At 41.9% G+C, this 25,467-nt stretch overlaps 1 protein-coding gene across 1 annotated transcript in view; it reads right to left on the reverse strand.

Annotated features, from left to right (window-relative positions):
* Positions 1-25,467, reverse strand: part of GLI2 (GLI family zinc finger 2) — a 193,620-nt gene that overhangs the window by 142,805 nt on the left and 25,348 nt on the right. Inside the window, exon 2 of the mRNA XM_062004617.1 lies at positions 664-826. Coding sequence (XP_061860601.1) covers positions 664-796 — 133 coding nt within the window. The 5' untranslated portion in view covers positions 797-826. The remainder of the gene's footprint in view (positions 1-663; positions 827-25,467) is intronic.

Here is a 25,467-nt window from a genome sequence, read left to right on the forward strand (position 1 = left end):
AAGAGCTTCCCGATTGACTTCAACACCAGCAGGACCAAAATCTTGCCAAAAACACAGATGCAAAAAGAAATCATGAGCTGAGCTGTTTCTAACACTAACAGGAAAAAAGCAAGCGGGGATGTTTCTTTGTAAACCTTCTTGTGTTGGGGCTGGACAATCCCAAATTCACTGCTAACCATGAAATCCAGCAGCAATGACTGAAGACAATGCAGTCTGTTCAGCTCATTAGCACAATGACAGCCAGTACACAACGTCCCTCCCTGACCATGATAACAGGATGCTCCCCAGCTCCAGCCAGCCTTGCCCACCATTCTAATTCTGTGGAAAAGTGATAGGCACAGTGCTTCCTACTTCACACAACACTGGCCAGCCAGTGGCAAGCAGTGATGGGATAGCTTCAACTCTCCAACAGCCACCTCTTACCACCCATCCACTCCCTAACCCCAGCCCAGTTTGCTGGAAGCACCAGTAACTCATCATCACACAGTGATGTTTGGATGCCATGCAGTGACACAGCTTCCCACTCCTGTGACCTCTGACGGCCAAGAACCCCAATAAACTCAACATGTTCACAGGAGGACGGATGCCACCGTACTTATTAAATTCTTACAGTCTAATGAAAAACACTCCTGCTGTTTTCAAATTGTGGAAAACATAAAGTACCTCCTTGAGCCACTGCTGCTCCTGCAGCTGTTAAAGGAGTGGGTTTCTTCCCCGTCTCTGTAAAGCCATTCCCCTCCAGAACAGCACTTTTCCCTTCTTTTTTCCCAGCAGCAGTTGAAGCAGAAGTTTCCATCTTAGACGTGCATCTTCCAGCTCAGCAACCCTATGAGACATGAAACAAAACCAGATTCTGGTCACCACTCACATAACAGGCATAAGCAGCTCCATGAGGAAACGAGGAATGGAAAATGGAAAGCGACAAAGATATGCTGGGTTTCTAACTCTAGTGGTACAGCAGCCACAGGCAAAAAGAGCATAACCCTGCAAAGGAATGGGGAAAGACATAAAAGGATCAGGACAAAACCACACTTTTTTTTCTCCACTCAGTCTACATAATACAGCTTACAGGTCCAAAGGATTTTGCAGGATTAAAGGACAAGTGGGATACAAAAATTTAGCATGTATAAAACCCCTTTGTCCGTTCTATACATGACCTAGTCTACCATAACAAAGAAAAGGGTCAGCAAAAATTTTCCAATAAAAATACAGTTAAAAGTACATTTAAGGTGTTTTTTTTTCCTTTTCCCCAGTTGGTGCTTATTCTGTGTGCTGGTTCTGAACCAGTGCCCTGACCAGAACATTTCAACAGCGCTTATGGATATGGCACAGCAGGTCTGCCAGAGCTCATCCAGCTCTCACTGATGAGGACTAACATCCAGCGATTCCTCTCTCTACCAACCAAGTTCTTCTATCCTGACCCATCACTGCTGGAAATCAGCTACAGCTTTATCCCCATTCCAAATGGTGAATTAAGTGCCAGTGAAAGCTCCACAAGACAAGAAGATACCCAAAGCACAAATAACCATGAAAAATAACAGCTCCTGAAATTCATTAGCTTGGTCATTTGTTCCGCATGACTCAAACTTAACTGGTCTCCTAAAAGCATACATATGAGCATCCCAAATTTAACATAAAAAGGTGGCTTCTCTGAAATGAGAAGGCATGCTTCACTTCTGGCCGCAAATACTTCTGTTCCCCCATTTTAACTTGTTTTATTTCAAATGTCTCTATGGGACTACTGTTTCCACAGAACCCACAGAGTCACACTGCACTACAGGCCTCAGGCTGGTCTTTGGGAAAACCCACTGCTAATTCTTCCTTTCCCTTCTAATTTTAATGCAGATCTGCAATTTTTCACATGCAAATTTTCGGATGCAAATTTTTCAGCTCCTGAGATGCTCTGGAGCACACTGGCTGTTTACCTTACTGGAATTAATGAGATTCCCCCCAAAAATGCCTGGGAAACCTGAGAACATTTTCCTTGGTGCAGGTAGTTTTACCACCACTGTGCCAGCTCAAACCTACCTCCCTTCACTCTGGAGGATTAACTGACTCCTGAGGATCTCAAATTTAAAAAATTAACTCTCCTAAAAACTTTAAAGCACATAAAGATTTCAGTTACCCTCATGTGTGACCTGTAGCTTTTATCCTTTAGTCATTCACGGCCCTGGCCATGAAAAATGAACAAAAGTTCATTTTGTGATTGTGAGGTTTTTTTTTCCCTTCTCACTATTTTGCCAATCTTCAAGCAGTTTTTGTGCTGTAACTTCAGGACAGACAAACCTGAAAGTGAATAACCTCTTTCCTCATTACATAATGAGCTCCATGACTCTGCAGCTGGCATGTGGCCCTGTGCTCCCAGACATCCTCACACTTGTCTTTGGAGACCCTCCATCTTATACCACTGTTCAAGACAGGCGGTCCTAAAGTATCTCGTCCTCTGAACTACTTTAAAACCTTGCTGTAAATACAGAGCTGGTACCTCAGACTGATCTGGAACATGGTAGCTGTGGTTTTCTGGCCTTGGGCTCCAGCAGGATGGTGGCCCAGCAAGTGGCTGTCAGCCTAGGCAGCTTACCCCAGGAGCCTTCAGGCACAACTCACATTAATGGGACAACTAAATGATGGATCTGCAGTCACGATTTGCAGCTGTAAACAGCAAAAAGCTTGCATTGGAAATGATGGGACCCGCAATTACAGGCTTTACTGATGACACAAGGCTTCAGTGAATATCGAGGTGGCCCCTTGAGGTCCTGCCCCGGCATGTGCTGGGCTTGATAGCAAACATGGGATGGGTTCCTGGGGGCCAGGACTTTACAGCGATTTAATCCAGAAATCAGGTTGGGTTACAGACCATGTATGAAATAAATATACTCAAACTGGAGGAGTATTTGACCTAGGTCTGACAGCCTGGGCTTCTGTTCATTAAGCAAATAAACTTCAGAGGCTATATTACTAACCCCCCCACCTGTTTCTTCTTAGTCCTTCTTTTCAAGGCTTTGCACTTTTGTTTGAAACCAGACACTTGCCCTCACACCCCTCCTAGCCTTACCCTGACCCTCAGGGCAGCCTTATGGTATGGGAGCTTCCTCGGGGTGGAGGGGGGCTGCAGGCTGCAGCAAATAGGGACCCTGAGGAAGGAATGAGGAACAGGAGCCATGTTTTTCTCCAGAGAAGTGCCTCAAGCAAGATATCTAAATCCCTGCCACAAACACATCAGTAGAGACCCAGTTTTTCAGATGTGTCCTTTATCTAACTGGAATTTGACAAGAGATCAGGCCCATATTTGAAAATGTGGCCAGTGTAGCTGTCTGCTCTCCTTTCAAATTAATTATGAATTTAAAAATAGTCAGGTGTTTCTAATAAATGGCTATATTAAACAGGTAAATCCTTCTCAAATACTGGATTAGAGAAAAAAATAAAAAGAATGCAGCCACTCTCATCTTACAGGAATTAGGGTAATAAGCCTATAATTATTTTTGCTTTGTAAAGGTGCTTGAGGCAAAGGAGGCTGGATACGAAGTTCTGAGCTTTTCCCCAAGTCATCAGCAGCCAAAAGACATTTCCTATCCACAACCAGAGCTGACTGTCCCAGCTCAGAAGGACACAAGCATCCTTCCTAGATGGATCCTGCCTTGCTCAACACAGCTGCCCACAGATCGGGACACAGATGAGGGAGCAAAGAACCACCAACACTGATTTTGTATGCCACCTCCTGAGGTTTTACAGGTGATGGCTGAGAGTCAGTGACCAGCACACTCTCCCAACGTGCTTTGGTCCAGTGTACAACCAGGACAGAGCACCGGAACTCTGGAGATTTAGGTTCCCATCTTGGCTCTGCTTCAGTCCCCTAGTGTCCCTGGGCAAAAAGCTTAACCTCTCTTGCAGCCAGTTTCCGCAGCCGTAAAATAGGAAATAGTACTTTGCCCTGTTTGCAAAGTTCTTGGAGATCCTCGGAGGCACAAGGCTATGGAAGTATTTTTATTACCAGTATAAGAAGATATATTGATGAAGGCAGTCAATCCACACCATCTAGGAGCACAACACTCATTTTTTTTAAGCAATACATAGTTTGCTTTCTCTTCAATGCTAAACTTTTTCCGCTGCTCTATGCCACACAGAATTTATAAATTCAATGACAGATTAATCTTAGCAGCAAGCCATTTGGCATGAAAAAGGGTTTCACAGGGAGCCTGTTTTTTCCAGTAAAGAGCATACATTTAGGAGTGACTATATGGAGAAAGACCCTGTGCACTTATTCAAGCACAAGTCTCTGCCCTCTGTCATTACTCAGAATTAGAAACACAGAATGGATTACTCAGATTGTTCCTAAGGTTTGTAGCTTTCTCTGCAGGAGAAGGGTTGGGTAATTGATTTTGACACTAATACCAGCACTATTCATATGCCCTGTAATATAATTCTGCAGCGACACTAAAAAACCAGCCATCTGAGATCTGAACAAGGAAAGTGCTATATGATTTGCCCTAGACAACCCCAGCTATTTTAACAGCTGCGTTGTATATTAAAAGGGAGAAATCCCAACAGAATTAAAACCAACAAAGTCACATTTGCCTTTGAGGGAAAACAAGGAGCTGTAAACTTTCCTAATAAAACAATCCCTCCTGCTAAGTGCTCGAGGAATGGTCAAAAGTGCTGTCCCAAAATGTCTGTTTTGAAGGGCATCAGCCTGAGTGGGACTGCCAGCAAATTTGGGAATAAACAGATACTCATCAGCCATGACTCCCCCGCCTCTTTTCTTGAAAAGGCATTATTTCCTTCTTTGGGATTTTTCTTTCATCAGAAAATCCCCTCCTTCTGCCCCAGACAGAGCAGAAAACATAGATTTCTGCCCCCCACCCAGCTTTTCTGTGAAATGTGAATCGCCAATTTTGGCCACCTCTCCTCAAACACTAAGTAGGAGCACAGGAGCAAGCCTCTCTGGCAGAGGGGAGATGCCACCAGTGATGTTTTGACATGAGTCCAATCCTCCAGAAGCCACCACAGTCAGTGAGTACCACCTTCACGTTCAGTATACCAACACAGTAGCAGGAAGGGGTTTCCAAATGAGGCTTTGAGCAGCCATTCTGGTTTTGTGATTACTTTGGGTTTAGATCAATATCTACCCCAAGTTTAAGTCCACCTCTACCTGACCTCCTCACTCACAGCCCCAGCAGTGCCAGCAAGGTGCCTTCATCCCCAAGAGAACACGATGGAGATATGTTGGCTGCTGCCAGTAGCACCACCTCCTCCACAGCCCAGCCAGGATGAAGCACCATTGCTTCCGCTGCTCCTGGCATGATGTGGGATAACACAGCTCTTGCCAGATTTGCCCTCATGCACCCACAGGGAGATGCTTTATCTATGCTGCCACATTGCCCACCGCACAGGTACAATACCATGCTTGACAGCTTTTCCTGGCATGCTGTTTTAGTCAAAATAAACAGAGATACTCCCACCATCTCTTCTTTTTTTCAGAGGACTGTGTCATACAGCTAAAGCCTTAGGAATACATGATTTGCTTATGAAATTCGGTGTGAGTCAACTGTTTTGAACGTTAGCTTAATGCAGGGGTCTGCTGTGATCCTTTTTGGTCTCCCAGGGTTTGAGCCAAATTATATTCTCAATTACACGGAAGTAGCAGCAGTTAACCTGGTGAAGTCATAGGCTTTATACCACAGCAAAACTTGACCTCTCTATTTTCTTTTATATCAGCAACGGCTTCAAATTACTAAAGTAAGTTTTTTTCTGTACACATGCTGCTATTAAAAGTTGGGACTATTCAAACACATTGCTGCTGAAAGGTCTACAGTTTTCACAGAATATCAATCTCAGGTAAAAGAGGCATAAATACTAATTCGGAGCTAATCAATTTTGGAGTCTTCCTGACACAAACTTTTTCATCTTGACATTTCTTAGGAACGGTACAGCATAGATTACATATCAAAATTAGAGCTGTACTCTGAGGTCTGCACAATGTACCCCTTCCAAGCTTGAGAAGGCTTCTGTGGCGGGTCCCTATCAGCTTCTGGGAGATGTTGTGGGGAGAGAAGGAAAGGAAGCAGAGACAACCCCATGTTGACAGAAGTGGTGTTAGGAGGGCACAAAGTTGCTCAGGGCTGCTTTCGTTTTTTCCCTAACTCCTACTTAGGGAAGAGCAATACTGAGTTGCCAAAGAGAGGAAAGAGAGAGTTGTGCTGGTTTCCAGCAAAGAAGACAGACACAAAAGTTCTTCCCATCTGTCCCCAAACATAGGGCTAGAATTGCTAAGAAACATAAGTGTTCAAAAGGCTTCACCAAAGATGGTAAAAGTTGTATCACTCAAAAAATTAAGATAAAATTTAAAAAAGAAAGAAAAAAAAAAGACAAAAAGACAAAAAACCCAGGAGAGTTGGCAACACTGCAATAGTTATACAGGTTCTGGAATGTACAAAGGCTGAAATCAGAGACTTAGCATCTCTTTTGAACTTCAAAAACAACAAGTCTCTTCAAATCACTCCGTTAATTGGCTTTAAATTAGAGTTCTGAGCTTAATGAACAAATCTTTCACGTAGGGCATGAAACGGATACTCTTGTAGGTTAACTTCCTGATCAACACCATCTGCCATTTCTATATGGCAACAGCAAACCAAAAGCACGAGGAAGAAGCCACTGCTGCCTTATTGTAAGGGTTCAAAGTATACTCAGGATTGCCTAGTGCTTGGCAGCATTTCTTTGTAATGTGATAATGTCAGAACATCGTCTCCAACCAGCTCCAGAAAATACAAGGACATACCAGGTACCAATGGGCACAACTCTGCTCAGGGAGGTAAGAAAGGAGACAAAGTATGGAAAAATGTGTGGTGGGAAGGAGACACGAGGGAAGGAGGAATGTTTGCAAGGACATGAAAAGAATAGGGGGTTCCTTAAGATGGAGAAGAAACTGGAAGACAGAGAAGAAATAAGACTAGAGTAGGCAAGGTCTTTCTATAGAATTAGTAAAGTACAGGAACAAGGCAGGCAATGTCACATTCTTTGAACAGAGAAAAAGAGTAGCACGGGAAAGAGGAAGAATGAGGCTGCACACAGACCTAATACCAAGGAAGATAGAGATACATAGCCCTGCTATGTAAGAGGAAGGCATGGCAAGATGTCTAGCATGGCAGAGATGGGGCAGAGAAGAATGGCACAGAGAAGAGAAACAGAAGATGTTCAGGGAATCTTCAGGGAAGCAAAATGGAGAGCTCAAGGGTCTCTGATGGAAGAAATGTGCCAGAAAACCACTCAGAAAAAAAATGCAAGCCTCCAGTATGCTCTATCATATCACTCTGTGTAGCTGGAGTACCTAGAGACAAGTATACAATCCACTCCAAGTAGGGCCAGGTATATGACATGAAACATGTCAGAAAGGGTCACAAGTACTGTTCTTCCTTGCACTGACACTGACCACAGAGACCTTCTGCTTACATGAAGCAAGATCAGTCAAGTTAGTGACAGTGACCAGAAATTATCACCATACGCAAGGTCTTTGGATATTCAGCTACCTACTCCAGAACTAGCTTTCACCAGCTGCATGCTCCTTGGACACCTTCCAGCAGGGACCAGGTGCTGATTGTGCAATGCTGGTGTCAGCCTAGGGGCACCCAGCACCCTGGGACTCCTGGTCCTGGGCAAGGCTGACAGGTACTGTGCCACATCTAAGGGAGACATGCATCTTTCAGGAATGTCAACCAGAGGCCGGGCTACCCTAGGACACTCCATGGCACCGTACAACAATATTAAGGCTGCTGAATTAAAACACTGATTTTTTTTTTTCCCTTTCTGAAGCCATTTCCTTCCTGGGCTGCAGTTCTTAGAAAGGAGATGATACTGAACCCACATTTCACTCCTTCCTTTGGTTGAGCCTGCTGTTCATATTTTTCACAAACATTAACGACACTTTAATATTGCTACTTCCTTACAAATAATGCTAATTTATAAAATATCAGATAAATATTAATTGTTTCCCCACTTCAATTATATTTTCAAGTTGCCAACCTTACAACAGAAATTGTCTTTCAGATACTGAGTTATAAACAATTATAATACATCATCAAAACATATGAGCAGACATAAAAGCTCAGCGCCAGACAGAGATTCGGCATTGGTCCCTGCTGAGACATGCAGGCTGGGGTACAGGACTTTTTGTCTTCTCTCTCTGAAGTTATCTTTGTTTCTTACTTTGGAAGAACTGACAAGATGGAGGAGTATGGGCTGGAGGGAAGAGCCTTTTGTAGTGGAACAGGAAAACAAAGTCATGCTTATACTTTTACAAAGTCAATCCTACGTGTCTTATCATGAGAAAATTTTTACTGTGCAAATTCCAACATGTGAAATAAAACGTCCAAGACGATAATCAAGACACTCCTGCATTCAGACTTTGTGTTAACATGCTGCAAAAGTATGGGTGGATGCCACCAGGTAAACAAAAATTACTCAAAAGTGGTGCATCACCATTTATAACTGGTCCATGAATCTTCACTTGACTTTTGTTTATTTGTTGGGGTTTTTTTTTTTTTGTTGTAAGGTGAGAAAACTTTGGCAAGAATTGTCTAAGTTTGGGGTTTTGATGTAAATCCAAAGAAGCTTTCAATTTCCTGTTACAGAATTTTCTGGTTTTTTGTTTGTTTAGGATTTTTTCCTCCAAAAAAGATGAGTATTACTAATATGTACACTCATGTATCTAAAGGAAAAATATTGCTTTCATTCTAGGAAACACCATAACAAAGTTTTAAAAAAAAAAAGAAGAAAATTAAGACATTAAAAAAAAAAACCTCATCAAATCTTCGTGCTCCAACAAGAGCAGAAACTGTTAATAACTTACATGTCAGATAAAACATTTGTGGTGCTTGGCAGATACACCAGGGTGGGTAACAGCAAAACACTGACTGTTTTAAGACAAGGGTGGAGGACCAGCAGTTAAACTGCTTATAACAAAATTAGACTCTAATTCCAAATCCCTAATAATTAACCTATTGACTTTTCAGCAGGTTTATGAGTGTAGGACACTAGGAAGTAAGTTTCACATACTACAAGTGGAGCCGAAACTCTGATTCCAAACAGAGATGTTCATGCAGGTTCCACAGAGTAAGTTAGGGTCAAAGCAAGAGATTTGACAGATGAAGAGCTGCCTTGAGATTTGAGGGAGCTTCTGAGAAGGTTGAAGTGAAAGTTTTGTTGGCTTCTGGTGACTGAAGGAGAATCTTCTCAAGATTTCACTTCTTGCTGCAGTAATTTGGGCATTTTTCAACTCTCCTGAATGAAATCCCAAATACCAACCACATGCAGTGAAGTTTAATAGGTTTGCTTTGTTTAGAAGTGGGATGAGTAATATTATCTTGTAATGACTAGTTCATCCAGATGACACTGAATGGACTGCAAAGCTTGGATAAGAAAATCCTCATTTGGTCCAAGGAATGGAAACCTTTATTTTGAGCAATGAAAGGTGAAGGACTGCATCCTTGCAAAAAAAAAAATCCCTATAGCAACTGGGTTCCTTCAGAATGTGTTTCAGGACAAAATTTTATTTTAAACATTCCAGTTCACTTCATCAGGCTATTGAATCCTCCCTCCTGAGGCACACATGTAAGTATATGGAAGAGAGAAGCCTGGGAAGAAAACAAGAACGTAATTAAAAACAAAAAAGCAACACTTCAATTGGCTCATTTTCCTCTGCTGAACACATACACCACACAAGCTGCTATTTGACACTGGGTAGAAACACATATTGTCTTTATAAGACTACAGTTGCCAGATGAAGGCAGGATGCAGACCACATAAAATGGTTGGCAGTTCATAAACGGGAGAATGGAGAAAAAAAATCATACAGATGGGAATGGGAAAAGAGTTGCTGTCAACATCAGAGTGTTTAGGGGTTGGAAGGGTCCTACGGAGGACATGAAGCCCACCCTCTCATGAGTAACAGAGCATTTGCAAACCCCAAAACTGTTGAAAGAGATGAGAAACGATGTAGTAGGAGAAGACAGAGCTAGCTATATGGGACATACCCATGAACCACAACACAGCCCAAGTCTGCAAGGACACAAACACACCAGTGAAGAAAGATTCAAGAGCAGCCAAGAGCCCTTGCAAGGAACTTTAATATGAGGGAGAATGAAATTCATATTCTCATTTCTGTGAGCTGCAACTCAAGTTACTGGACTATATATGATTCCAAAAATTAATGGTTAAGTAAGTGGAGAAAGGCAGAGCCCCTCAGTTTTCAGCAGTGCAGATCTATCTTCTACAGAGAACAGAGATTGTACGACGTGGCTGGCTGTCATTTCAGTGGAAGGGAATAAGTCTTTCAGGAGACAGGCTAAAGTATTCAGGAGGGTATTAAGCTAATGACAAAAGACAAGGATGAAAATGAGCACTCATTTAGGCAGAAATCAAGACGTCAAGATTAAAATTAATCAAAGTACCAAGGGACTCAAAGAGAAGAGATTCCTTAATTGTGTAGACTCCAATACTCTGAACCCGAGTAATAAACAAGTGGAATAGCTCATTTAATACACAAATTAGTTCTGACCAGTATTACTGAATCTGATAGAAACATTCATATGATTGGAGAGCTACAACTATTTTGCATATGAGTGACTGGAAACCAATGCAGAGTCATGAAGTTTGTCAGTGACAAATGACTGCAAACACGGTAAATAAAGACAATTGCTTTGTACCACTGACCTGCTCTCTGTCCCTAAATGGCTTAGATACAATAATTATATATTTTAAAGCAACCACATTCAAGGCCACACATCTGGAAAACAATTTATTAAAATGCCTGTTTTCAGAAACACTGACTAGAGACAACTTGAAGTTTATGGTGGGCAAACAGTGGCTGACAAGCTCTACGGAGTTTGCCAGTATCCAAACAACTAAGGCAAACTGTGTTTGTATAAGCAGAATTTGTGAGGTTATAATGCCTCTGTCTAACCCTGAATTGACTGTTACTGGAACACTACACCCAGCTCTAGTGTCCACAAATTCAAGCAGAAAGATGAAAAATGCAAAGGCTGCAGTGCTATCCTTGAGAAAAACGAGAGAGCTCCAGAGCCATGCTTGCAGGGTGACTCCATCAGTAACATTAATACATATAAAATCAACAAAAATTTGATAGCAGATGCTTTTTGACACAAAGGTAAGGGATATTAAAAGAATCTATGGTTAAACTGATTAGAGTTACCTAATACCAATTACAAAGACTGGGAGCTGGAATTTAGATTGGAAGCAAGGCTCACAGTTGCAGCACTGGATTCAGACTTGTGACATGCTCTCTATCACTGCAGAGCTGACATTTAGTTCAGGTATTTTTCCAGAAGACCTGCTGTAGTCTAAGACTCATCACTGGATATGGATGGGTTTAAGTACTGGAAAGCTCTCTGATGGTGTTACATATAGAAAGTTAGACTAGATCAGCACCTTGATCCTCTGTGATCTTATGCACTAAATATGTGTGTTACAAATGGTTGACTTGCCATACCTTCACAGATCAAATCATCACGTTTAGAATGACTGAATCTTGCCATGCCCATCTCTGCTTATAAGTGAAACAAACTTCTAGCTTCTCAACTTTTTGCCTTTGTGATAAGGAATTAATAAGACTACAGTAATAAAGATCTCTCAGAACACTGATAAACTCTAAGGTGTTTATGTCCTGCCAATGGCAATGTTGCCGAGCATACATTCCTTTACTATGCAGTTATGTCTACTATGCTTCAAGTATTTTGATGACTGAGATATAAAACCGTTCACCAGCAGACTATCATGCAATTTTTACTTGGTAAATTACATGAACTGACTTGGTTTCTTGGTATGGCAAGTAGCTGCCAGCATCAAAAGCAAGGAAAGAAATAACATTGTAATTTATTTCATTCTCTTGTTATAAAAATTAAGGGAAAATCCTCGCTTCCCAACCCCAACAGTGTGTCTCCACGCCTACAGAAGACTGGAAATAGGAGGAGGGCAGAGATCCTTTACTGTCCTGCAGTATCTGTTTCACATGCAAAACAAGCTGGGCTGACATGCCAGCACATCTCATGTCCACAATACTTACTGGAACAAAACCCAGGCTAGCAATAAACTTTTAGCAAATGTCGGCAGGTTGCTATGGCTCAGAGGAATGGTTCAGGAACCACGTTGTGTGTATGCAACTGGCCAGTTGAAGCAACTAAAGCAACAGAACTGTGTTTGGTGGCAACCAGTCCAGAGGTTGAGCACTGAGAACTGCATTTGCTCTTGTTGGGTCAACCACAGCTATTCAGATGCTATACCAGACTTTGGGGCACAGTGGCTGCTGGGGCCACTAAAAAAGAAAACACACAAAACCGATGGGGTTTATTATGCCATTATGTAAGACTCAAATCATTAAGGTTAGCCTGAGAAGACCCTGTAAATACTTCCTCATTTTCTGTTGTTCCTTAGTACTATCTAATTTAAGACAAAATACAAAGGATTAATAAAAATTCTTCAAGAAAAAACCCCGTTTATAGGGGCTCGTGCGTATATGCACACAGACTTGTGTGTGTATATATATAGATATAGCTTTTTTGAATTGCTAGTAATAGTTATTCTTTACCTTGTAGTTGTTGCACGTTATATCTGTTGTGTATTAATGGGTATGATAGTGATATTCTATCTCTATATCTCTTTCTGCACACAAGCTTGTTCAATTCTTCCTAGAGAAAACAGTCAAAAAGTCTTTTACCTCCCATCTACAATTCCTTCCCTACTTGTAAAGTTTCATCTGATCTTCTCCTCTGATCACCTCACATCTCCTCAACCATCTTCTAAACCATGTTACAGCCACTTCTCTTGCTCTTTTTCTCTCTTTTTTTCTGTTCTTTCTCTGCATAAACTCAGTCTGCTTTGGTCTGTTTCTCTCTAAAAACCAAACTTCTAATTTTGCCTGTAACTCTCATTCCATCTTCCACCTCATTCACAGCTATACTGTATCCAATCTCCTGTACTCAGCTGCCCCTGGGATTTCTCTCCACTAAATCTTTCCTACATTTTACTCACAGATTGACCTAGTTCAGACCTGATTTCCTCCAGCTATGTAGAAACTTTAGTCTCCCTCTCAAATATCTTCTCACTGCAGTCTGGCCATGGTTAGAAGGTGGCAAAGGATGCCAAATGCTGTAGAAGTGGATAGCATCCTTGTTTGTTACTAAAGTCTGAAACCTGGGGTGGTCCTCGGGTTCTTCCATTCTCACTGCAAGATTTTGCCTCTAGGCCACCTCTAACTCCTGCACACACTCCGTATGCACAATGTCTCAGAGTCTGGTGCTTCCTTGAGCTTCCTGCCACTCACCTACACATCTGAACTCAAAACACCAGCCTCTAAGCCATTCATTTCCATTTACAGCAAGTTCCTTTGCATCGGCTCTAATGAGTACAAAGCTGATTTCACAGCCATTCAGAATGTGGGAGCAAAGAGCATTTTCCTAGCTTGTCACTTTGTTCCTGTCACTTTGCTTTACATCCTTTGATGGCATGCTCTTTTGTTTTGCCTAAACCATTGTCTCCTCTTTCAAAACCCTTCAAAGCCTACCACATTATGCTTTCAATCTCGTTGGTTTCAGGGAGAGTCCAGCAAATGCTTATGCACTTTCTTCAAGCAGGGCCTAAACATGTGTTCTTTGAGTCAGTTTGGTCCTATAGATCAGAGATATCTGATCACTCCCAGTCTAGTTTTCACCATAACTAGTTTTCACCAATGAAAACTTGGAGATCTGCTCTAGTACAGGTTCCCAATATGAGAATCAGATTCCCTTGGAAAATCATGAACCAGTGAGCATATCTGTTAGGATCCATTAGTCTGATTTTAAGGAAAATCCTAGAGTTCTTCAGTATGCACTATATTTTTCCTCAAGTAAGGGAATAATAATTTGCATAACTCATCTACCATAACTCATTCATCCCTTACTAAAAGAAAGCATATTTCTTATACACCTTTGCTCTCTGCATAACACACAGTGTCAGAGCACCTTGACATTCAAAATTATACACTAGAAATACTGAAATACCTTTTCAAGTATTCATACTAGTTGCTGCCATAACCTAGCACCTGATTGAAAACTAAGTTAGGTTTTTTCTACTGAAGAAATAAACACATGTTATCTCCTAACTTGTTAGTCATACATTTAAGCCCAAACTTTCATAGAACTGAAGGCATGGGGATAAGGGACGTGTCACCAGCTACAGATGCCCACATAATTTCTTGTCTCTAAACCATGTCCACAGTCACCCAACATTTGGTACCAGTTTGTCCTCTAGAGCTCTTCGTAGCCTTGCATGCATTACAAGAGAGACAGCTCATCACGCTTTCTGTTTTGGTGCCACTAGCTGCACTGCAAAGTCACATTTTCACAGATTTATTGCTAACTTATAAAATGTTTACTAGGAAAAGTTAGAGAAAATGTATCTTTTGAAAACAAAAAATTGTTGGCCGTCACCAAATCATTAGTGCCATACTGAGAAAACGTTAGATACCCTCCCTTAGTACTCTTGTAACTGAAGTCTTTGTTTATGGGGCTATATCCAGGCAAATGCCTTCAGAGAAACAGACCTGAAGCACACACAGGGTTGGCTTTTCATCATTGCACCCCACTGAGATTTTTAGAGCAGAGCACTATTAGCTGTGAACATTCATTAATGTTTAAGCCTTCCCTTGTGCCAGCCAGTGCAATGATACAAAACAGACTCAAAGCCACATGGCTCCCACCCTATCTTTTGATTAGGATCTGGATGCGACCACTTATGCCCTGTGTCCTGGAGAAAACTCCTCCAGCTTTTACCACACCTGTGGCCTTTCAGCTTACAGCCCCTGCAGCTACACAACTGCACTGGCAGCTAAAGGCATATTTCAGGACCGTGAGAATCAGCAATCAAAGGAACCAACCGTCAGTAACTCCAGCACCATATGCAAATCACAGCGCGTGCGAGACCTCAAAGCAAACAACATCATGTGTAAATAACTTCAGGGAAAACACAGAGAGGAAGAGGTCTATTTGTTAGAGGAATAAATGATTCCTGTCTCATCAGGTGCAATGGAGCAGCCTTCGGCTCCCAGGACAGACCCACTGGGGAGAGAGGAGGCTGCATGCACTGCTGTCCCACCCTGCTGTGCTACCAAGACGCTGCATCTTTGCCAAGAATCATGACTGTATCACTGAGAAGCACAAAACTCTGTGTATAATTAACTGCAGTACCTACTTAGGAGGAGAGATACACCCTGCTGAGAGAAGAGATAAAATAAAAGCAATAAAAGTTTACATTACTTCTAAAACAAAAACCCAAGATACAGTTTCCTGAAGTATCTAACTCTGCCACTGTGCAACAGTACACAGGAAACCAAATAGACACCAGAACAGAAATAATTGTTTCCCAGTATGTTCTGCTATTGTCAAAGTTGTGGGGGGAAATAATGTGAAGTAACAATGAAAAGGATTTTTCTTTTTTACTGCAAATCTGTTTCCATGACAGTATATGAGGATAGACAGAAGACCAGTCAGCCTTCCATTCAAGTCTGTATTAACACAGAGTGAAATGGTTTGGATGTGCTTTTTTTTTTTTACTATACGTTCACTGTAAAAGGAACCGATTGACTAGTTTCAAGAGGACACTGAAATTTATGTAAGGGAATACAATATGGTAGTCCTACATATTCAACCAGGAAGTTTCACTTGGCTGAGACACTCCAGTTGCCCCGTTGTTCAGGTCCAAAACATCTTAACCGCCTGTGATCACAGCAGCACAAAGTACAATTGCTTTTCATGCCATTCGTGGAAAATTTCTCTGTTGTGCCTTCCTAGAAGCAGGTTGTACTATCCAACTAATTCTGCTCTGCAGTTATCACTACTAATCCCCAACATTCTTAATAAATGCAAGCACACACTTTTCCAGAGCTCTGTTCCCAAAGCAGATTTAACTTTGCACTGATAGGTGACTGTGAAAAGTAGAAAGGTGCAGAGGTTTCTAAAGAGTTACTCTATGCTAGCAGAGGAAATATGCACAACCAGGTACTCGCAGTTACTTTTCTCATCTAGATTTGACTTCTATTGGTATTGGGTCCTCTGAGGGATCAAAAAGTCTTACCTGTCCCTCCCTCTCACATTTATTTCTCTGACCCACAAAATCTTTCTGTTGTAGCTTCCAGCTTTAACTTTCACCTTAGACAGGACCCTTGCTGAGAAGGGGAAGAGAAAAAAGCCCTTTGATTCTGCAGTCTTTCCCACACCTTCCTTTTCTGCCAATAAAACCCCATGGCTGATGCATCTCACCTTCCATAGCCGGCTTCTTTGTTCTGCAGAGGGAGAGTCACCATTGTGCACCCCCACAGGAGAGGCTGGAAAAATTCTCCTCACAGCTGTCCCGAGAAGTTTCTACCCGTTCAGTGAACATTTGAAGTTTGGAGGTTGATGATTCGCCTCTCTGCAAACACCAAGTCATTGCATGATGCTGCAATTATCTATTCTCACACAGACAGGCTCCCCAAATTGTCACAGTACTGCTTAAGAACTGTCATGCTGCAACAGATAAATGGTCTTGCTCATCCAACATGCTGCCTGACAGCAAGCAGTGATGGATTCTTCAGACTAAAGTATGAAAAGGTCATTTTCTTTTCCCGGTATTAGAGCAAAGTAGCAGAGTGCAAGGAATTTTCCAAGCTGGGGCAGATCATGATCTTTTTTGCTATGCAAGGTGAAGTGAGAAACTAGGGAGAAATCTCTGTCATAAGGAAAGCTCACGTTTGTTCGTAGGCAGAAAGTACTTTGAGATCCTCAGATACAGAAGCACAAATTGTTGTCATTAAGGCTCCTCTAGATTTGAATGCTGTAACCAGGACCACTATTACCTTCTCATAGAAACATCTCAATCTTTCTTGCAACTTTCAGAGCTACATGCTAATTTACTAAAAGCACCATAAACACACTTTCACTTCTCAAGTTAATCACAATTGCCTTACAGGAGATTAACACCATAAAGCACTTTCACAGCTGACGTGTCTTTAAAAAAATTCCCAGAGTTAAACTTGTATAAATAATGTAAGTGACATGGAATATAATTATTAAATGCTGTCATTTTGGAAGAAAATTAATTAGCAATAGCTGTAGCTGTCTTGTGTCTATTTAAGCTGTGTGCATCTCAATTAAAATTTAATTGCAACAGATTCAGTCACAGCAGGGAAAAGTGATGGAAATGAAAAGCAGCCTGATCCTATATTGCCGTCTACAAGAGAAAACGAAGTAGAAACTGGGGGGGGGAAGGGGAAGAGAGAGACGGGAAGGTAAGAAAGCAGGTTCACAGAACCGTGCTGCTGCACAGTCAAGGTGCTCAGCTCCAGTGACTGTTGTTTATTCACAAAGCAGCTGGCTGGTATTAGACACCAGCACAAACAGAAATAAAACCGGTTCCAGTTGGAAGAGATATTGCTTCATATCACAGGAGATGTGCTCACATCCCCACTGTGGGGTGAGAGACGGCATCGTTCTATACATTACTGTGCCCTTTGCTTTTGCTGCCTCCTTGGAGTCATCCTGGAGGACCCTAAAACCCCAAACAGGACCAAGGAAAGTCTTTCCTTGGGAAGAATCAGAAAGCTCTTGAAGACAAAGTCCTAAGTCACTGGAGGTACAAAGTTTTGTTTTAAAGAGGAATAACCCCCTCCAGGTGACTTTGAGAAGCAGCTGAGGTCCTGTAAGGCATTGGATATCTTCTCTAAAACAGACAAAGCACGGCTCAGGTATTGCCATCACTCATATATGAAGGATTTTGGATGTCCATGACAAGATATTTCCAAGAAATTATACAGTCAAGAGGATTTTTAAAGAAATTTTTAAGAATGAGATGAGGTGTTTCAGTGTCCCTTAGCAGCAGCCAATTGACTATACTCTTGAAAATACTGACTCATACCTTCACCAAACTTAAAAACAGAGCTTTTCCTCCAGCATTGATTTCTCAAGATTCAAGTTACCTACAATGCTCTTACTTGAATGAATAATTCACATCTCAGATAAAAAGGGGAAAAAAAAAATCAAGTCTTGCTATAGGTATGTAGAGTACAAATTATACTAGGAGGGGAAAAAAAAGGTGCAGAATCCCGAGTTCATTTGTTACAAGTAAATAAAACAAGAATAAAAAATGAAATGTTCTGGCCTTAAAGCTCGGGATAAATAGAAAATACTTGCTGAATATAACACCACTGAACTTCATATATATTCTTGAAATACTTTACTTCTGCTAGGACTTATTCAGCTTCCAAATGAGATGTATATATTCTCTCCAAATTCCCAGGATACATTCTCTGTCAACCTGAAAACCAAGTTATATTGTTTCTGACTGACATCATAATTATAACTTAAATTTACAGTACTTGGTCATTTTGTTGACGATGCTAAAGTCATAACCAACTTGTTCTCCTATCAGCGTGCAAGTCATTAAACAAAAGAGTTGTTTTCTCCTTTCAAAAATAGGAATGGCAACCTGAAATAATATGTTCATATTAAGTATAGAGATAGTGATGATGATAATGAGAGTAGTTATAACAACAATACTGTCACAGTCTTATAATACCACTAAGGTATATGTATGATGTAGACACAGTGAAGTTAAGATTTCATGACATTTGTATAAGCCTGATCAGATTTTAGCTTAAATACAGACAGTCTAACTCCTCTTTCATTATCAGAGGCTTAGATTAAAAGTGAATACAAGCATGCACACATGATATAGCACGATGGTCTGCAGTTTTAACTCTGATGGAACCAAACCCTTCCTGGTAGTCACAGATAGTATAACACAGAAAGTTCAGGCTAGACATTCAGAAAGACTCTTTATTTAGGCAGTGCTGGAACAGACCACACCAAGGGGCTGTGGCATCTCTGTTCTTGAAGGTTTTCAAGAATTCCCTAGACAAGCCATGGCCAACTTGACACGATGCTGATGACAGTCCCCAGTGGGGCTGGAGGCTGGACTACTGAGGCTGGACTAGAGCTCCCCAGCAGGCCTCTGCCCTCTGAATTTATTAGAATTCTGTCATTCCAACCAAGTAGAGTTAGAAGTCTCAATGCTCTGGAAGATCACTCAGTTAACTAAAGACCCACTGTTGCAGCTGCTTGAAAATGTTCAACATCAACCAATTTCAGAGTGCACCTCCCCAGAGGTCACTGTCACCAAACTACAGGGAAGCTGCCAGATTTACACCATGTCTTTTTGCTAAAAACAATCTCAGCTACACATGAAGTAATGTGAGAGAACTTGCAGCAAAAGTGCAACTGATGAGGAACAAGCTGAAACACAAGTTCACAGTACCACTTTCTTCTTTAAAAACAAAACAAAATAAACCCCAAAACATTTCACTGGATAAATATTTAACTTTCAAACAAGGTGATCAGCAACCTCTTTCCTTCTGCAAAACAATCCCAGTCTGCCTAATTTACAAAAGTCTGTAGGGTTTTTTTAAAGGTTATCAGATGTTTTCTATTTCAGCATAACTAAAGCTTAAAGAAGAGACAGCCTGTTCACTAGAACATATCCTGATCTCACAGATCTAATGCAGAAAGCACATGCTTCTCTGTGTACAGCACTCGTATGCAATTTATATTCAAGCTTCTTGAACGTTTTCAAATACACTGAATAACATGCTGTTGTTTCTTAAACCTCCGTTCAGTTTTCTGCATATTAACATATAATCATATGCAGGTTTACCTCTGTCTACTTTCGCCTGCTACTAACTGGGACTTGAGGCAATTCTTGTTTCAAACGTTTTTCAGCTCACCATAACGCTAAACTTCAGATCCTGAATCATGCTGAGCGTACCTTTCATCACATCGCATTATTTGGTCTTCATTTAGCTGTCACAAAACCATTTCCTTTCGTCTACAGATTAATTACAGCCTGGTGAGGTTTCAGCACAAATACCTTCGCCCATTGGAGCCTCTGCAAAGACAGAGTGAATCATGCAGTATCTATGCCTCTGGAAGGGAAAATAAAGCTGAGGCAGGACATGCAAGCTGTGAGTGGATCCGATATCAAAAGAGTTGGAGCCTCCAGTGAACACCGAGCCATACCAACACAAATAAGTTTTCTGCACGACTTGTGCAAGAGTCACAGAAGCGCTGCTTTAGTTCGGCACTAAGCTGATTTAGCTGCACCATTCATTCATCTTGGACTAAAGATGACAAGGCAGGAAGCATCACTCAGTAATGAATTATATGTGACACAAAAAAGCCACAGGTGTGGTTTGAGAGGCTATGCGTGCAGCCGCTGCAGCCCTGAATTCCAGTTAATTGCTGTAAGTAACTATGGAAAATGGGCAGTGGGAAACTCCGTAGAAGAGCAGAGACCAAAGCAGTCCAAGAACACATTCCCACTTGTTCAAAGCAGTGAGATACACCATTTAAACATGTGTCAACTGTATCTGATGACGACCATGTCAGTATATTAGGTCTGGATGGTTAAATACAAAGGGCTGGCCCCTCGGTGGTGCCAGAGCCGTGCTGTCAGAGAGCTGGCTGCTGCTGCCAGCCCCACAGCTGCTGCTGGCCACAGGCAGGGCTTTCTCTCTCGCTGCTCCCACCGTGCTGTGGTTTGGCAGAGTGGACCCCCACCTCAGCACCTTCCCCCCTGCTCCCAAGGCCATGGGTGGATGCAGAGTCTCCTCTGCCAGGCTGGGACAGAAGGAGTTGCCCTGGAACATGGGCAACCCTCTGTGTTCTGCCACTTTCTTACTTTGGGCATGCTGGAAAGTTTCTCTAATTTTAAAGCAAAGGATTGGAAGAAGGGGAAAACAAAATGAGGATTTTTACACATTAAAACCCCAAGCACAGACATGCTACATAAGCCAGAGCTTCTAAAATCTAAAATGTAACACAGCAGACCCCAATTTCTGATCTAGTCTGGACACAACTCTTCTGTGGCCTCGACAAAGCCAGCTCTTTGCCATGAACTCCTGGCAAAACCATCCTGACAGTCCTCTCTTGCCAACTTCTTCCCATTGCGCAAGCAGAGCTGTTTTACCAGCTGCTATGGGGTGTGTGTAAGGCCACTTGTGTGGCCTGTTTGGGAAATATAGGCTAAGCAAGAGATTGTGGATCCAGTGAACTCATCCTTACAATTACCAGGAGCTAAATATAGCAGTGAGGTTGATGTTTGCTCACCTTTTCTCTTTAAGAAGAAAATATCTTTAACTCTGGTGGCAAGTCAGCTCAGACCCATTCCTACCACATGGGGAATCTCTCAAAATGTTGACTTCAGGGCAAAAAGTTTTCTGTAAGTCCCCTCAAAATGAATGCATCCTTACCCCACACTTTGACACGTCTGGCTACTCTCTAAAGACAGTTGATTTGATCCCCTGAGAAACCTCATCTGCATTTTATCAGACATAAAGCACAGAGATCTCAAGACCGGTGTTTGCTGCTTCCTCATTGATACTCAGCATTTTTTTTTTCACCCTTCATCAAAAAGAAGCTTTGTTCTTTAGTATCAACCAAGAGAGGTCCATCTGCTGTGTTGGGACCTCATGGCTCTCAGGCAGGCACCCAGAGAGTTCCACCCAGGAACCAGGGATAATCCCAGCAGTATTCTGGCCTCAAAACCATTCAGAACAGTTAGTCCTTTCCAGTGTGATGTCCTTGCCAACAACACTCAACTGGTATTTTGGAGAAATCACCAGAAAATATGGAGGTTTTTATCTGGCTTTAAATGGTATTAAATATTTTCAGCCCTCTTTAGTAACAAAGGACACAAAGGAAGAAAAGAAGGGTCCCCGCTTCTTTAGTACTTTTTGCTGAATTTGGAAAGGTTCCTGGATCAAAGCTCAAAAAGCTGCAAGTTTATGGAAGGCACATTAGCAATGCTTAGTGAGGAAAAATTAGTGAACCGTGTAAGGAAGACAATCGACCCAATCCAGGGGATGTAATCAATGGACAATCTTCAGGAAGAACAATTCACCAGGAGGAAGCGTGCTGAGAGCCTTCAGACAATTCAAAGGGAGCCACCCCAAACTCAAAACCAAGGCAGGTCACGGCATGCAAAAGCACCAACAAGAGGAGATATATTTTAATTCATTAGATCGTATTTTACGAGCAATGGAGCCTCCAGGGAAGCCGTTATTCTCAGATAGATGTACTCCTGTGAAACAGAAGAAAAAATACCTAGGCTCCCTGATGCGAAAGGTCAAACAATTACAATTTCCTTAATTTCATATCCAGTTGGGAAATTAAACAACAGAACTATGAAAGCTTTACATTTCATTTTGAGGAAAGTGGCAATTTAAATTAATTTTTTCAATGTTCTAAGAATTGATGAGTGAGTAGAGGAGGGGGCTTTTCCCCAGTGAGCTTCCCCACCACCCTTTTTGAACAATCTTGCTCAGTCAATGGAAAAAGAAATAAATAAATCGGGAGAACACAAAGTCTTTTATGAAAGATCGACTCCTTTGCAGACAAAGCACTAAGTGTTGCTTCTGATGAAGCTGTTTTATTTCCTTAACAATCTTCTCTGCACAACTCAACAAGCTTTGTCCACAAAGTGCTGCTTAGAGTTGGGAGTTTTAGTCTCTGGGAAGAAGTAGCATTCTTTCCTGATGCCTCAACGTGTAGGAACAACTTTTAGGAATGACATAGGAAATATGGTCTGTGGTCCGTTTAACCTCCTGCTACATCTTTTGCAGGGCAGCTCTTGCTAAATCTCAGTGGAAAGACTTTGGCTGCTCCACAACCCCATGAAAAGAACCATGGCCATGTTTTTCTGGTTCCTAGAAAGCCAGAGCAATGTTCAAGGGTTTTATGGGCAAAGAACTTTCTCAAAGTCCTGCCATTAGACACGAGTCCTTTTAAGTCTGGAGCAAGATAGGTTCCCATAACACAGGAAGAACATGGAAGAGAGATTTGAAGGGTCCACCAAGAAGCCTTCATGGTTTCTGTACTGGCTTCAGTCATAGCATTTCTCATCAGAAAGGGGTTGCAGTTTGAGAGAGACGCCGCTCTCTCAGCAATACCCAGTGCATGACACTTAGTATGAAACTTTGTGGCAGCAGTCAGACAGCAAAAGGTACAGCCAGGAAGATCATGTGATAATAGAAATAATAATAGAATTAATAGAAAAACAAGCTAATACTTGATACAAAGCAAACAGTCTCAGGATACTGGACTACAGGACAAAACAAAATCAGAAAAAAAATTGCACAGAGACGGTGAAAACAGTTGGCCTTAGGGGATAAAGATGAGAAAATCAATTGAAAACGTTTTTTAGTGTTTCACTAAGGTAAAGATATGAATAAGGAGGTTTTTTTGGCCAGAGTTAAGCGTTGGAACATCTGCTAGCAGAGTTCAATGGGTACTGTTATCCTGAGACTTGAGAGGTTATTTTTTAAAACTTTACACCTAAAACCAGTGAGGCAACAGAACTTACATTACAGAGCCTCAAACTCTGGCACCCACATGTGACTTTGCAGACATTAAAGATTTTCTAATTAAAGACGAGACCATTTGCAAGACAGATGACTCCAGTTTACTGGCAAGCCCGCTGGGAGACATGACTGAACCACAGCTAAAAGCATGCAGGGAGCATCTCGCAAGCAGGCTAGACCAGGACGGTCAGTCTGTGTCCCCATGTGCTAGTGAAAATAGAAGGGAGAAAATCACCCTGCTGTAAGCTCTGAAAACCAAAGCAGTTTCTGTCCTCACACTGTAGGCGACTGTGGGAAAAGCAGCTGTACCTACAGTTACCGAGACTTAGAAAAGTCCAGCCAGAAGAGGGAAAAACATCAGCCTGCCATTTGTAAAACTCTTGGTGTACGTCTGCTCAGACCAGTCCCTGGGGACCAGCTCTCCTCCTGGAGCTGCTCAGTGAGATTCAGCTCCAGCTGCAGAGTAATCCCAGTCACTGATAAGCAGCAGTATCACACTGCAGAAGCAACACTTAAGTGCAGATGACGCAGACTGAAACCACTGCAAGGCCAACTGATTAAACAAAATAAAAGTCTACAAGAGATTTAGGCTGTGTAGTAGCTGGCATAGAGGATTACTTCCAGGGGCCTGGGAGATAAGTCAATGGATTTTTTTTACTGTACTCTCTTGCATATATTATCTTCAAATTTATGCCCCACTAGCCATCATGAATGCAGCCTGTCCCAGCAACCAAGGCAGCAGCTTATACCGAACTGGGGTGCTGTGATCACATCAGCCCTCTTCTTCACGTATTACCTCCCATTCTCTTGCACTCACATTAGTGCAATTAGAGTGTCAATCAGTTCAGGGAACTGATCCAGCCAAAAACATGATTCTGGGAAGAAAGAAAAAAAGAAAAACAGATCAGTTTTCAACATCTGAATGTGTATATTGTGTGACCATGTGAGTGCCAGAGGGGTAAAGACGGAAACAGGACCGTAACAGCTGGATTAGTTTAAGCTGCCTTTGACCAACACCTTGCAGAGGAAAAATCCTAAATATGTCCTCTCATGTGAGCAGCAGAGACTGGACAATCCTGTTGCAAGCAGAAGGGCCAGGAAAACCCATGAATGTGCTTCCACGAGGTACCCAGGGCAACTGTTCAGGCTCTCAAAGGTTGGCATTTATACTGGCATACTCATGATGGATTCCAGAGAAAGCATGTGGACTCTGAGTCCCCAAGAAACTGCCATTGACCAAAAGCATCCCCAAGTACAGTGAGTCTGAAAGTCCTGCCTCCCAGAGGAGGTGACCAGGCAGCAACTGGAGAACAGCACAGTCAGCAGGAGGCTTGCAAAGCTCTAACTACACTGCATTAACCTCTCCTCATGAGCTTTATTGCAACTGTTTCTAAACCAATAACCACTGATTTTAACAAAATATGCAAACCAGGTAGTGGGACTTCCACACAGAGGGAATTCATGGGGTCAGTAAGGCAATCTTCCTTGATAGCTGCTCCTTCAGGGACCTTCTCTTCCTTGGCCCAACAGCCCACCTCCTTCATTTCAGGCTGTGTTGCTGGAAATTGCCAAGGAAACTTCTGATCTTCAAGCATCACAAAATTTAAATTTGTGTAAAGTTCTCCAATCCAAAAGATTACAGCTTCTGCCAAGGGCAGACGAGGTTCTGGGTTGTTTTTACATCCCAATGACAGAAATCCATGTCACCTAAATGCATCTCCTAAACACGTCATATCAGACAAGTAGCAAAGTTTAATGGTTAAATTACTAAATATGTGTCTCTTAGTTACTTTACCATCTCCCTCCAAACACCATGACATGTGGACATGAGGACCCTGCAGGCTGAGCCTCACCTTTTTTACTCCTGCCCAGACCTTATACCAGCAAATAAAGTTTACAGAGCTCTGTTTCTTCACCTGTGAAATGAGGAAATCTGTGCTTACATGTCTTTGTTAATATTCTTTTGTTCCTGTTTTGTAAATGGTCTTAAAAGCCATTTATCCCACTAAGGAGCACTGTGCAAAGTATTTTAAAAG

Source organism: Colius striatus, chromosome 11 (genome assembly GCF_028858725.1).
Source record: "Colius striatus isolate bColStr4 chromosome 11, bColStr4.1.hap1, whole genome shotgun sequence".
NCBI classification, from domain to species: domain Eukaryota; kingdom Metazoa; phylum Chordata; class Aves; order Coliiformes; family Coliidae; genus Colius; species Colius striatus.